Here is a 13,832-nt window from a genome sequence, read left to right on the forward strand (position 1 = left end):
GGACAACACTTTTATCGTGCTGCAATTATATGCCCTTAATGTGCATTGTCACTAACAGCATTGCTATCTTAACACCGTACATATTAATTATGTTGCATTTGCAAACATTTTTACTTCTCTACAAGTCCCTTAACAAGTTTCCACAGCTATATACCTATAGTTTATTATGCCATGTTCCCCTTCAAATTACAACTCCGAGCCTCTATCGTCTGCCTCTGCTGTTAAATTACAAGTTAATCACAGGGTGCTCTACCCTCCCGTTTACTCTTCCGTTATATAACACTTTTTATGTCCGTGTCTTCTAACCCTGTTAAGCTTCTTATTAAACTACAATTCCATACCTATGCTTTCTATAAATACAACAATTCCTCTGCTGCCTTCTTCCATTGACTAGGTAATCCTGCAAACACGCTCATAAATACGCGCTAGCATCTGCTGTTGTAAAACAGCATGTGTTCAACTTGCGACTGGCGCCATGCCACGTTAATTCATTTCCTGCTTTGTTGTAAAACTCTCGCAAAGGAACTTCGGTGGCTTTCTCAGTGGCACCATCTCTGCTTCTTCTAGTCACAAAAATTACAAAATCTACAAACTCCCCCCACACCAGTACCCTCAACAAACATCCCCATTATATTACTTGTCTCTGCTCCTCCGCTTTCCCACAATACCTCACATTTAAATACCATTTTCTGCCTTTATAGTTTACTTCCATTATAATCCCTCTCAAATTACAAGCCCGCATCACTGTTGTTTACTTTTGTTATGTCTCCCATCAAACTACAAGTCCATGCTTCTTTCCTACCTTTCTTAAGCGTCTCATTTAACTATAGCTTCGTGCCCGTCTGCTCTACCTTTGCCACAGCTCCCATTAAATTACAAATATACGTTCACAGCTGCTCTACTCTCTAATAAGCCTCCTATAAAACTATAATAGCAAGTCTTACAGTTTTCTCCTTGTCATCATTCCTATAAAGCTACCATTTCATATTACAAATGTCACAAAAAGATGTTAATATTTCACTTCTGTTCTTGGATTTTCATCACAATAAAATACACTGAACATAATCTTCACAAAGGTTATTTACAAATGTTTAAGCTATTGCCATTATAAATTACAATAACTTTTATTTAAGTTTTAATTCTTAAACAAAAATAAAAGCCATTGTTATTTGTAATATCAATACATCTAAGTCGCGTAAATACAACACATATTGCATTACAAATGCTATAGGTGTCACATTTGCGAAAGTTAAAACTATTGACATTAAAAATGACAAAGCTATTAATTTAGCTATTTTCAAAACCAACACATAAATACAAAATTTGCCATTTACAATACCAATAGCTCAAACTTTCCTAATGCGAGACCTATTGCATTGCAAATGCTTGTTCCTTTTTTCACCTTCTGCTAGCTCTTGTTGAGGGTTACCTTCGTTTCTCACTCTTTGATTCTATACATCCTGTGTAACAGTGTCTAGTTATCATTCAGGTCTTTGCTTGAAGTGCCAGTCTCTTTACAACATCATTTCTGCTGCTCCTCGGCAGTGTCCGCTAATTCCAGCATTTAGCTATCCATCCCATCACATCATTTTGTCTCTAATTGTAATAAGGAAGGACTTCTACTTAAAATGTATGCAGTGGCCAGAGATTGTGAGGAACAGTGAGCCGTGAATACCTAACCTGGAGTGGCAGTTATCCTGTAGGGTTACTATCCTAGAGTCTCCAAATTGCTTAAGTACTGAGTCATTTAGGTTAACTTTATAGCCATAAATACGACCATATGCTCACAATAACGTATAATAATGAGTGTCGAGTTAGTACTAGAAATAAACCAAAGTAAACATCATTGTCATAAAGAGATATTTAATGCATCATGCTGGTCGTTTGTATCCCTTGTAGATCATATTCCTGGCAGGAATATTGAGCCTGCAATTCAATATTCGGGCATTAAGTAAAGGGGAGGAGGGACATCCGTGACTCGTTCCATACATGATAAAGCAATGGCAAGATAGTGCTCCATTTGTAGGGACAAATGTAATGGGTCAGAGTAGATGGGATATTATCATTAGTAGAGTACTCACTAAGCCAAAAGCTGTCAAGGTGAGGAACAAGTAATCCTAACTTCCTCTGTGAAGCACCTTCTCGACATCTAGGAAGATAATCATGTCATCATCCTTGGTGTGAGCCAAAAATACCAAGAAGATATATAACATCTGTGTAATGTCTTCTGTTAATCAAACTGGTTATAATCTATTTGAGGTTCCTTGCATTGTATTGAACACACATTTTGTGTCTGCAGTCACCAGGGATATTGGTCTGTAAGGAATGCAGCGGATGGCATCTAGACCTTCTTTAGGGAAGAGTAAAGTAGTGAGTGGTCTCCAGCTTCTAAAAGAGGAGTCTCAGCATTCTGAAGATCAGGGTCATCTTTGGTGCAAGAACCTCAGTCATGAGAGGATAAAAGTGAAAGGGAGCACAGCCGGACTGGGAACAGCAACCAACACTGGTAGTCTGCTCGACCGGCACCCCTCCCGCTTTTGTAACGGGGGCTGATATTGCAGAACTGCTTCAAAACTGGCCCCATCCTTCCGGCCTACCGGGAAAAACACCTAGTGCCTGCTACAGCCAGTCAGTCCTTTCAAAATCCAAAACCCTGTATTTTTCCATCTTATCAAAATATACTTCTAACTGCAAATATAAGAAGAAAGCACTTAAAAACATTTTCCAGAGTTGCATTAATGTTCACTGACTAATAAGTAAAGTAAACAAACATGTATAAAAAATGACTTTATATGCAGTTCTATTTAAATATCACCTCAAGGACTTTGCAGAGTCTTGAAACATGAACAAATAGTTGGTATTTTTATTTTGAAAACATGGTTATCCCTAGCTAGACATCTTTTTCGGATACATTTATGAGCTGCTTCCACTACTGTTTGTTGTACTATGGTTAAGACGTTATCTTGTTCTTTGCTTAAAGTCGGAGGAAGGCACAGTGGCTGGAAGAAATTGGAAGGCACATTGGATTGAAATAAAGAGAGGTACTGCACAGAGATTGATGCACGCATTTTTAAATCTATCACTCCAAGTAGAGGGGCGTTTCACAATTGTAGCTTCTTCTTTGGACAATGAACTGTGCCTGCTGTTTACAGTTTAAAGAGTAAATAAGGCTCCAGAAGGACCTGTCTCCTTCCTCAGCCAACTGCAAAGTGAATCTTGAAAAACACTATTCAGCGTTTGGAGAGATAACCTGTATGAGATGTGGACGATGCTTGATAAGCTGCTCATCGTTTGTCTTTTCCTCTCTTGTGACAATTCTCAAGCTTCATCTAGGACTAGAGGAATGAGATCTCTTTTTTTTCCTTGAGTTTCTTGAGTTTGGCAGACAACATGCCATACACAGTCTTCTAGCCAGAGCCTCTAAGGCATCCCAAAAATTGGTTCCACCTTACCGCATTATAATGTAGGTGTCAGTATACTTCATTACATTGAGTCCCCTACTGAGAGTTGGATGCAGAAGATATGTGACATCTAGTAAGACTATGATTAGGACATATTCGAAAGAGTGGTCTGAACACCTCATATACAACCATTTCATCATCAAACATTTTTGCTTCATGCTCCTTCTTGATAAAATGACAGTATGTTACTGAGATTACGGCTGTAACTACAGGTTCGAGGCATGTGGGCTGCTGAATTCATATCTATAGCATAGATCGCCGCCTAGTGTTGGGTCCGGATGATTGCACATTGTTGTCCTGGAAGAGTCTTCGAAGTATCACGAGATAGGTGGCTCCTCCCCTGGACTACAGTGCGCATGGGCATCGCCTCCATCCCCAGATTGTTTTTTTCCGCCATCTGGTTCGGATGTGATTTCGACAACTCCTGCTCGGAATCGTTATAGAACTTTCTCAAGGCCAAAAGGCTTTCTGTGAACCGTCGGTATTGTTTGCGTTCGGTCCCGACTATACTCCAACTCGTCGAGTCGGATATCCGGGGAGTCGTTTGGCTCTTCGGTGATCGAGGCCCAGTCGACGCAGCAAGACTTCGACGGCATGGAACGGAGTCCGTTCAAGAACTGTCCCGTGTGTGGCTCCAAGTACCCACACATTGACGTCCATCCTGTGTGCAACAAGTGCCTGTCGCCGGACCACAACGAGGCCAACTGTATGGCCTGTTCCAGATTTCGATCGAAGAAAACGATCAAGATGCGGCGCGTGGCGCGCCTCGAGGCCCAGCGATCGGCTCCAGCACCGGTGGACATCTTCGACGACGCGGAAGCAGACGAGCAAGAGCTTCAACTGCAGATTTCACCTCCATCGGTGGACGTCGAGTCCGACTACCAAGCGGACGTCGAAGGCCAAGACCTGGAGGAAGTCGTCGAGGAGGTAGGGGACGACGACGAAGCATATGGGGCCATGGAAGATAGCTCGGAGGATGAGCTATGCCCCGTTCGTACTCTTAGAAAGGCTCAGGTCGAGGGATCGCCACACGGCCTTACCCAAGACCTTACACCAAAATCCACGGCCCCGCCTTCCGGCCCGGCTACGGACACCTCAGCGGAGCCGCCATTACCTAAATCGAAACCGAAACTGAAACCATCGGTGTCGACGAAAACAAAGATGGCCGAGACGCCATCGAAACCGAAAACGTCTGCTCCAACATCGACGCCGTCGTCGTCGGAGGCCTCGAAGCCAAAGAAGGCTGTCGACCAGGCAAAGGTGCCGAAGGTGGTCAAGGAGCCGAGCTCGAAGAAGGCCGTCGAGCCGGTGTCAAGCAAGGCGGTCGAGCCAAAATCCAAGAAGGCTGTCGAGCCTACATCAGGCGAGTGTGTCGAGCCGAAAAGCAAAAGGCCCGTCGAGACAAAGTCACCCAAGGGCGCCGAGCCGAAGTCTGGGGTCCCGACGCCAAAAGTCAAGGCTGCCGTTCCGAAGCCGTCGGCGTCGACGTCTGCGGCCGTGGACAGAGATCGAAGCGCACTGGTCACTGATCCTCCAGCGCCTCGAACAAACAAACAAAAGTTGTCGACGCTTGGGTCTTCCCCTGGAGGCGGCCCAAGGTCGTCGGTCGGGTCGACGAAACCATCCGCTTCCTTTACGAAGCAGGTCTCGGACTCCCTCAAGCGCATTAGGGACAAGGCTTCAACATCGGAACCGGAAACGCCTTCCGCACCGAAGCCGTCTGCCCCACCGAAGAAGACTTCGATGCCGATCCTCTACACGTTACCACCTAAGGTGGCGCCGAAGGCCTTCGCACCACGGTCGGTGCCCAAGGACTCTGAAGTGTCGAAGCCAACTCACCCGGGTGGGAGTTTGAGTCATCGACAACCTTTATTGGAAGAGGGGTCGGAGCATTTCATCGATGCCGACACCGGGAAGCTCACGCTTTACAAGAGGAAAATAACATCACAGCCTTTGGAGTCATTTACAATTCCTCTAAAGCGCAAAAAGCCTGCACCAGAAACACCAGTACTGGTTGAACAGATTCTTCCACAGCCTAGGAGGAGTGCAACACCTTCACCCACTTACTCTGATGGAGATGAAGGGGAACAGGATGAGGAGTACAACTTTCCTGCAAACACAGAGCCTGATGAGCAACAGGACTCATGGATGGACACAGGTGCTCAGGGGGACCAGCAAACAGTCCATGACCCTCATATTTATAATGTAAAAACGTCTCCCACTGAGGATTCTGCGGCATTTAATGCCTTAATTGAAAGGGCAGCTACAAACCATAAAGTGGAAATGCATGCTGACCCTGTGGAGGTTGACTTCCTTTTTGACACTGTCTCCACTGCTGAAAAAACTGTCAAGACTCTTCCAATGCTGAAAGGGGTCCTTAAGCATGCAACAGACATTTTCAAGGAACCCACGAGATCAAGGGTTGTTAACCCTAGTATAGAGAAGAAATACAGACCGGCACCTGGCGACCCAACCTACATTAGGGGCCAGTTGCCTCTAGACTCTTTGGTGGTCTCTAATGCCCGCAAGAGGGCGAACTCCCAAACCACGGGTGAAGCTCCTCCCCCAGACAAAGAGTCAAAAGTGCTGGAGGCATCGGGGAAGAGAGTAGCAGCTCAGGCGGCCAACATCTGGCGCATCTCAAACACGCGGGCACTGTTGGCCAGGTACGATAGGGCACACTATGACACCCTAGAGCAGCTGTTGCAACACCTTCCAGACCAGTTTAAAGAGGGAGCTGAAATGCTTATCCAGGAGGGAAAGCTCATCTCCAACGCTGCTATAAAGTGTGCGCTAGACGTTGTGGACACGGCAGCGAGAGCAATCAACACTAGTGTGATGTTGAGGCGACAGGCATGACTCCGCATCTCAGGGTTCAAGCCAGAGATACAGACTACTATCCTCAACCAGCCGGTTAACCCAGACAGGTTATTTGGTCCAGAGGTAGATACCACCCTGGAAAAGATCAAAAAAGATACTGAGACTGCCAAGTCCATGGGTGCTCTCCAGTCACAACAGTTTCGAGGGAACACTTTTCGTCGCTCAGGCAATTGAGGTGTTAACAGAGGACACATGTCGCAGCAGACGCCATTCAATAAAAGTGGGGCGCAATCCTCGTACACCAAGCAGGGTAGAGGTGGATACAGAGGAAACAGTGCCAAGGGTAGAGGCAGAGGCAACAACAGTTCCCGTTCCTCTGCCACAAACATACAGTGACTCCCTGTCACTGCCCCCCGACCATCCAACACCTGTCGGGGGGAGACTCCAACAGTTCCTGTCAGTCTGGGAGTCCATCACCACAGACAGGTGGGTCAGGAAACATATCCAGTTCGGCTATTGTTTGGAGCTGACATCCACTCCACCCAACATACCCCCAAAACAACGTCCTATGTCAGCAGAGCACTTGCACTTATTGCAGCAAGAGGTTCTTGTGATGCTGCAAAAAGGCGCAATAGAGCTCGTGCCAGTGGAGGAAGAAGGCACAGGGGTTTATTCCCTGTACTTCTTAATCCCAAAGAAGGACGGATCACTCAGACCGATTCTAGACCTACGCCCTCTGAACCAGTACATTCTTTCAGAACACTTCCACATGTTAACACTGCAGCAGGTTCTGCCATTGTTAAACCGGGGAGACTTCCTCGCAACCTTGGACCTCAAGGATGCTTACTTTCACATACCACTCCATCCATCCCACAGGAAATACCTCAGGTTCACCATCCAAAACCGGCATTACCAGTTCAAGGTCCTCCCTTTCGGAGTGACCACTGCCCCCAGAGTGTTCACGAAATGTCTGGCGACAGTAGCGGCGCACCTCAGGAGACAGAGCATACATGTCTACCCTTATCTAGACGACTGGCTGGTTCAAGCAAAGTCGGCCCAGCAGTGCGCTGCAGACATGTCCCACACCATTCACCTCCTTCACAGTCTGGGGTTTTCACTAAACTCTCCAAAGTCGCACCTTCAGCCAGCCCATGTGCGGCAGTATTTGGGCGTGACGATCGATACTCTGGCAGCCACGGCTCAGCCAAACCCAGTGAGGATCGACAACATCCAGTCGCTAATCCAAAGGTTCAGACTGCAACACTCACTCCTAGCGAGAGTGTTCATGCAGCTGATAGGCATGATGGCCTCCTGCATCTTCATAGTCCTGCACGCACGGTTGCATATGCGTCTGCTCCCAGAATGCTTGGCACATCAGTGGACTCAGGCTCAAGGACAGTTGAAAGACCTAGTGTTGGTGACCGGTCGGGCATACAACTCTCTGCATTGGTGGAATCCACACATCCTTTGCAAGGGCCGACCGTTCCAAGAGCCTGTGCCACAGATTATCCTAACGACGGACGCATCTCTCCAGGGGTGGGGAGCTCATGTGCTCCACTACACGGTGCAGGGACTATGGACGACGCAGCAAAAGAAGATGCACATCAACTACCTAGAACTGATGGCAATCTTCATGGCACTCAAGTCCTTCAAAGTACATCTGTGCAACAAAGTCGTGTTGATCCGGACGGACAACATGACAGCCATGTACTACATCCAAAAGCAGGGAGGTACACACTCTCCACAGTTGTCTCATCTGGCTCAGAGCATGTGGAAGTGGGCCATTCAGAGGAACATCTTCCTCATGGCGGAACACCTCCCGGGCAAGGACAATCAGATGGCGGATCTGCTCAGCAGGTTCAGCCACCAGATGCACGAGTGGGAGTTACATCCATCAGTACTCCGCCCGTACTTCCAGCAGTGGGGTCATCCAGAGATAGACCTGTTTGCCACAAGGGAAAACGCAAAATGCCAAAGCTTTGCCGCCAGGTTCCCTCACCCACAGTCGCAGGGCAATGCGATATGGATGAACTGGTCAGGCAGATTTGCATACACTTTTCCCCCAGCACCTCTCATTCCGCTGGTGGCAAGAAAGCTAAAGCAACACTCGATGACGCTCATCCTGGTTGCTCCGACGTGGGCACGCCAACCATGGTACACCACGTTTCTAGAACTCTCCGTGGTACCGCATCAAAGGCTGCACCTCACACCAAGGCTCTTGACGCAGAACCATGGCGACATTCAGCATCCAGATCCGCAACAGCTCAATCTGGCGATCTGGCTCCTGAGGTCTTAGAGTTTGGCTACCTTAATTTGCCTCCTGAATGCATGGACATCATCCGGGAGGCACGAAAGCCCATTACCAGAGCTTGCTATGCGGCAAAATGGAAGCGGTTTGTCATTTACTGTACAGGACACAATATCAACCCGCTAGATGCATCCATTCCTAATATCATCTGCTATTTGTTACATCTTTACAAATGCAATCTAGCATATGCTTCCATTCGGATACACTTGTCCGCCATAGCGGCTTATCTCCAAAACAGGCAGCATCTCTCTGTTTTCAGGGTGCCTGCCATTAAAGCATTTCTAGAAGGTCTGAAGCGGGTCATCCCTCCCAGGACCCCACCAGCTCCTGTGTGGAACCTCAATGTGGTCCTCACCAGATTGATGGGTCCCCCGTTTGAGCCTCTACATTCATGTGAGATTCAGTTCTTGACATGGAAAGTGGCTTTTCTCATTGCCATCACGTCTCTAAGACGTGTTAGTGAGCTGCAAGCGCTCACAATACAAGAGCCATTGATTCAAATTCATTCAAACAGGGTGGTGCTGCGCACTAACCCCAAGTTTCTTCCTAAGGTGGTGTCGCAGTTTCATGTCAAGCAAACCATCGAACTGCCCGCATTCTTTCCAAACCCTGAAACAGTAGCAGAAAGAATGCTCCACACGCTTGATGTCAAAAGGGCGTTAATGTACTACATTGACAGAACAAAAAATTTTAGAAAGACACAACAACTCTTTGTTGCCTTCTCAGCCCAGCACAAAGGCAACCCCATTTCCAAAGCAGGAATAGCCAGTTGGATCGTTAAGTGTATTCAGACTTGCTATCAGAAAGCTAAGCGCACTTTAACGGTCCCCCCCAGGGCACACTCCACACGCAAGTTGGGGGCCTCCATGGCATTCCTAGGTAATATTCCTTTGGAAGACATTTGTAGGGCAGCCACATGGTCTACACCACATACGTTTACCAAACATTACTGTGTAGATGTGCATTCCAAACAGCAGGCAGCTGTAGGACAGGCTGTTCTTAAAACACTTTTTCAAACTTCTGCAGCTGGCACGGGCGGCCGCCGTTAATGGAGGGACTGCTATGTATTCTATGCTATAGATATGAATTCAGCAGCCCACATGCCTCGAACTGAATATGCTACTTACCAGTATGCATCTGTTCTTGGCATGTAGGGCTGCTGACATTCATATCGCCCGCCCTCCTCCCCGGCGCCCGTAGCGGCTGCAGACTTTTCTTGCATTCAATCTTAAGCATGGCAATCGCTTACACTATTACACTCCATCTTTGCCACAATGGCTAAAAACAATCTGGGGATGGAGTCGATGCCCATGCGCACTGTAGTCCAGGGGTGGAGCCACCTATCTCATGATACTTAGAAGACTCTTCCAGGACAACAATGTGCAATCATCCGGACCCAACACTAGGCAGCGATCTATGCTATAGATATGAATGTCAGCAGCCCTACATGCCAAGAACAGATGCATACTGGTAAGTAGCATATTCATTATTAGGAAGAGTCATTTGAATGTACTGTTTTACAATTTTTGGGATTAACCTTTGAGCTTTTTCTGTTCTGCACCAGAATTAACAAGGATGTTACCCCCCCACCCCCTCTAATTAAGGCTCTTTGTTCCATATTAAGTTCAGATTGGTCAAGGTTTTCAGATGATATTAAGGAAATCATTTTAAGATTAATTGATGAAAAAAAATGTTGCTCTGTGCTACAGCCCAAACTACTGGACACATTACACCAGACCTCACGTAAACATGAATCTTATGCCAAAATTGTTCTTTTATGTGGTTTGGCATAAACATTGTCTGCAGTTTTCCCCATGGCCCTGGGTACTTGGGAGTGGGACACCAAGCCAAAGGTGTAGCTGAAGGCCAAGCACTGTGGCCAGTACTGCAGACGAATACAGGGCACAGAAATTGTGAGCAGCGATATTAATAAGCACAAATAATTATAGACCCATTTCTCTTGTTTTCTGGACATAGCTGCATTAAAAGAACAGCTGTTTGCCTTAGACAAAGGACATATTATTTTGCTACATTTCATTTAATTTGTCTCTGTGCTTGGTACTCCTGACCGTCAAGGCCTGTGGAAGGAACGTCTCTTATTGGAGATTGATTGCTCTGCTGTGCTTTTCTTCAGGTGGGCCCCACAGGAAAAGTTGTTGGTATTGAACACATCGAACAGCTTGTTCAGGAGTCCATAGAAAACGTTAGATTGGATGACCAAACTCTACTTGAAGCCGGCAGAGTAAAGATTGTTGGTGAGTATTCAAGTCTTCCAGTTTGAGACACATTTTTGGGTTTCTTTCCGTTCACAATGAGATTGAATTCTTAGACAGTGAGCAACGTGTTTGTATATTGATATATGTAGGATGACCACTTCACTTTGTCATCATGGACACCACTTTTTTAGTCCTGAACCTCTAACCTACAAATCATTGCTATCAAGTGGGTCAGTCTTATTAGGTCATTAGAAGTGAACCCGACTATGCCACCCAGAATGCATTAGGTTGACACAGGACTTTAAATTGTGTCAGTAAACAAAGGTAATGTGCTAGTCATCCTAGATAAGTCATAGATGTTACCTGAACTTCCTTGGTGCTAAAGTTGTCAATTTCTTGGTGAGGAAAACAGAGTATCTTCAATCTCTTTCTGCAGTCTGTCAACAGTGCTGTGTCTGTGCTGACCTATTCACCGCCGCCCATCAAAACACCCTGTTTGGATAGTGTTTTGCCCAACCTAAGTGGCCATCCTGTGTGTCAGTCTATTTGACCAATCCGGACCTCACATGCTACATGCCTGGCTTGCCAGTCGAGTTTGAAAGTTATGTGCAGTTAGAAGCTCCCTGTTATCGTCATATATATGATGCACTGGGATTACTGACACATATTCCCCACAAATATTGTGATACAAAAATAGTGTCTCAAAAAATCGATCACAAAAATATAGTTTTTCTATACATGTAATTGTAAGTACAAAAATTGAGAATAAAATACAGTTTACACTAATATCGAAAACATATATACAATAATATATTGTTTTAATATATTTAGTTAAAACAGTAAATATTTTAACATGTAACATTAATATAAGGTATATTAAAAAAATTAATATATATATTATTTAGGTAGTTATAGTTAAGACTTTGGGGCCCATTACGATGTCGGAAGGATCGCCACCGCCATGGTGGCGGTGGCGATCCACCCGACATTAATGCCCGTCCGCCACCCATTTCCCCCCGAAATATTACTATGGCGGGGGGACAGCGGCGGACGTAAACACCGTCCGCCGCTTTTCCGCCCCGGTCGCCTTGCGGCCGGGGCGAAAAATGTTTAATATGGCGACGGTATCTATGAGACACTGCCAGCCATATTATGGTGGGCTTCCTGACATGCCTTTCCGGTTGCCCGTTGCAGGCCCCCTGGAAGTCCGGGGGGTGGGGGGTGCACATGGGCATTTCAAAGTGCAACATGGCAGGCACTGCACGGTGCCTGTCATGTTGTGCTTTGAAATGCACAACGTGCATTTTTACCATTGCGGCGGGCGGCGCTTTCTGCACCACCCGCCGCAATGGTAAAAATACAGGATGCGCCCGCCAGTGTGGCGGGCGCATCCTAATGCCCAAGGCGGGACCGCCGCTCCTATGGCGGGCGGTCCCGTTTTGCACGAGGATGGCGGGCTGGCAAAGTCCGCCCGCCATCCTAATGGGGGCCTTTGTTTCAATTCAAAAAGCGTTTTTTCTTTTGCCAATCTCTGTGGCGCCGTTTGACGAATCTTCGCGAAATTTTAAAAACTAATAGCACGCTGTCTTCAGCTGCTGTCTCGAAAGTTTCGGGGTGATTCGTCATGCAGGGGCCAAGAAAAAGGGGGGTCCCAAAACGCTTTTTCTCCATGTTAATTCCCATAGGAAACTGTTGACGCAGCTACAGCCCGAACAGCTGAATTGAGTTACACCAAATTTGGCCAAAATGTAGCTCTTGGTCCAGAGTGCACTCTTTCTGTTAAATGGTGTAAATCGGTTCAGTAGTTTTTGATAAATTTAAAGAAATTCCCAATTGTATAACTGGGGACGTGAAAGATCTGGGAACCCTCCCTATCTCGAGTGTGAGATCTGATTGGCTGCCAACACATCGAATGCCAAATAAAGCATTTTAAAAAAAAGATTTCGGCGGGTTTTGTGCCTGGTGCGTAAATCTTGGCAAATATTTTTTTAAACAAAACGCGGTCTCCCACGCTTTGCCTCTTTTAAGCCCCCGGGTGGGCCAGGTCCCGGGGGCAATGCCTAATGATGATGCAGGAGCCAGCGGGGGCCCCTGCTGCCCCGGGGACCGCCCTCTCCCTGGGGCGATAGTTATTAAATGTGGGGGGTACGCTGCCCCCCTCGCAGCCCCAGGAACTGCCACCTCCCTGAGGCTTTATTGTTTTAAAAAAAGGTGTGGGAGGGGCTCATGCCTCTCCACGCTGCCCCAGGGACCGCCATTTCCCCGGGGCTATATTCATTATAAGCGGGGGCCACGCAGCCCCAGGGATCCCCAACTCCCTGGGGCTAACTTTAAAAATGAAGAGGGGGGGCTCAAGCCCCCCCCCCACACTGCTCGGGCACCTTCCCGTGGCACAGATTATTTAAATGCGGGGTCCGTTGCTGACCCCCGGCCCCGGGGACCACCAGCTCCCCGGGGCTATACATAAGATGGGAGCCCTCTGAGGACCGCCTTCCCCCAGGGCTGGCTCCAGCAATGTCCCAGGGTGCCCACCCGACGCATTGCAGTTTGCTATGGCATGGCGGGAGCTCTGCTCCCCCCATGCCATAGCAAACACTGCTTCGCTTCATGGAAGCGAGAACATTGAAAATGCTCTTGCTTCCATGAAGAGAAGCCGAATTGCTTTTGGGCAAAGGGATGTGCGTGTTAGCGGCTCCCTTTGTCCAAAAGCATTATTATGCTCCCGCAGGAAGCGGGGAGCCGACAGAGACCATGGGGGTCATGGAGCTCCCCCTTCGGTCCCCAACGTTGTGGCCATACCCAGGGGGATACGGTCCCAATGCTGAAAATGGCCCAGGAGGGGGGCGGTGTGACCCCCTCCTTTACAAAAAAAAAAATTGGCCAAGCCCCAGGGGATGTGGTCCCCGAGGCCAAAATTGGCCTGGGGAGAGGGGCCGCATGGCCCCTCCTTTTCAGTTTCATTTTTTTTTTTTTTTAATGGCCAAGTCCGGGGGATGGGGTCCCGGGCCAAAAATGGCCTGGGGGAAG

The 13,832-nt window shown here is 47.4% G+C and overlaps 1 protein-coding gene across 3 annotated transcripts in view; it reads left to right on the top strand.

The window, feature by feature from the left end:
- The window catches only part of LOC144781146 (protein-L-isoaspartate(D-aspartate) O-methyltransferase-like), a 274,370-nt gene that overhangs the window by 196,132 nt on the left and 64,406 nt on the right, over positions 1-13,832 (top strand). For all 3 annotated transcript variants that reach the window (XM_078659811.1, XM_078659813.1, XM_078659812.1), the window contains one exon: positions 10,724-10,844. In XM_078659811.1, coding sequence (XP_078515937.1) covers positions 10,724-10,844 — 121 coding nt within the window. The remainder of the gene's footprint in view (positions 1-10,723; positions 10,845-13,832) is intronic.

The sequence above is a fragment of the Lissotriton helveticus genome, chromosome 9, assembly GCF_964261635.1.
Source record: "Lissotriton helveticus chromosome 9, aLisHel1.1, whole genome shotgun sequence".
Taxonomy (NCBI): domain Eukaryota; kingdom Metazoa; phylum Chordata; class Amphibia; order Caudata; family Salamandridae; genus Lissotriton; species Lissotriton helveticus.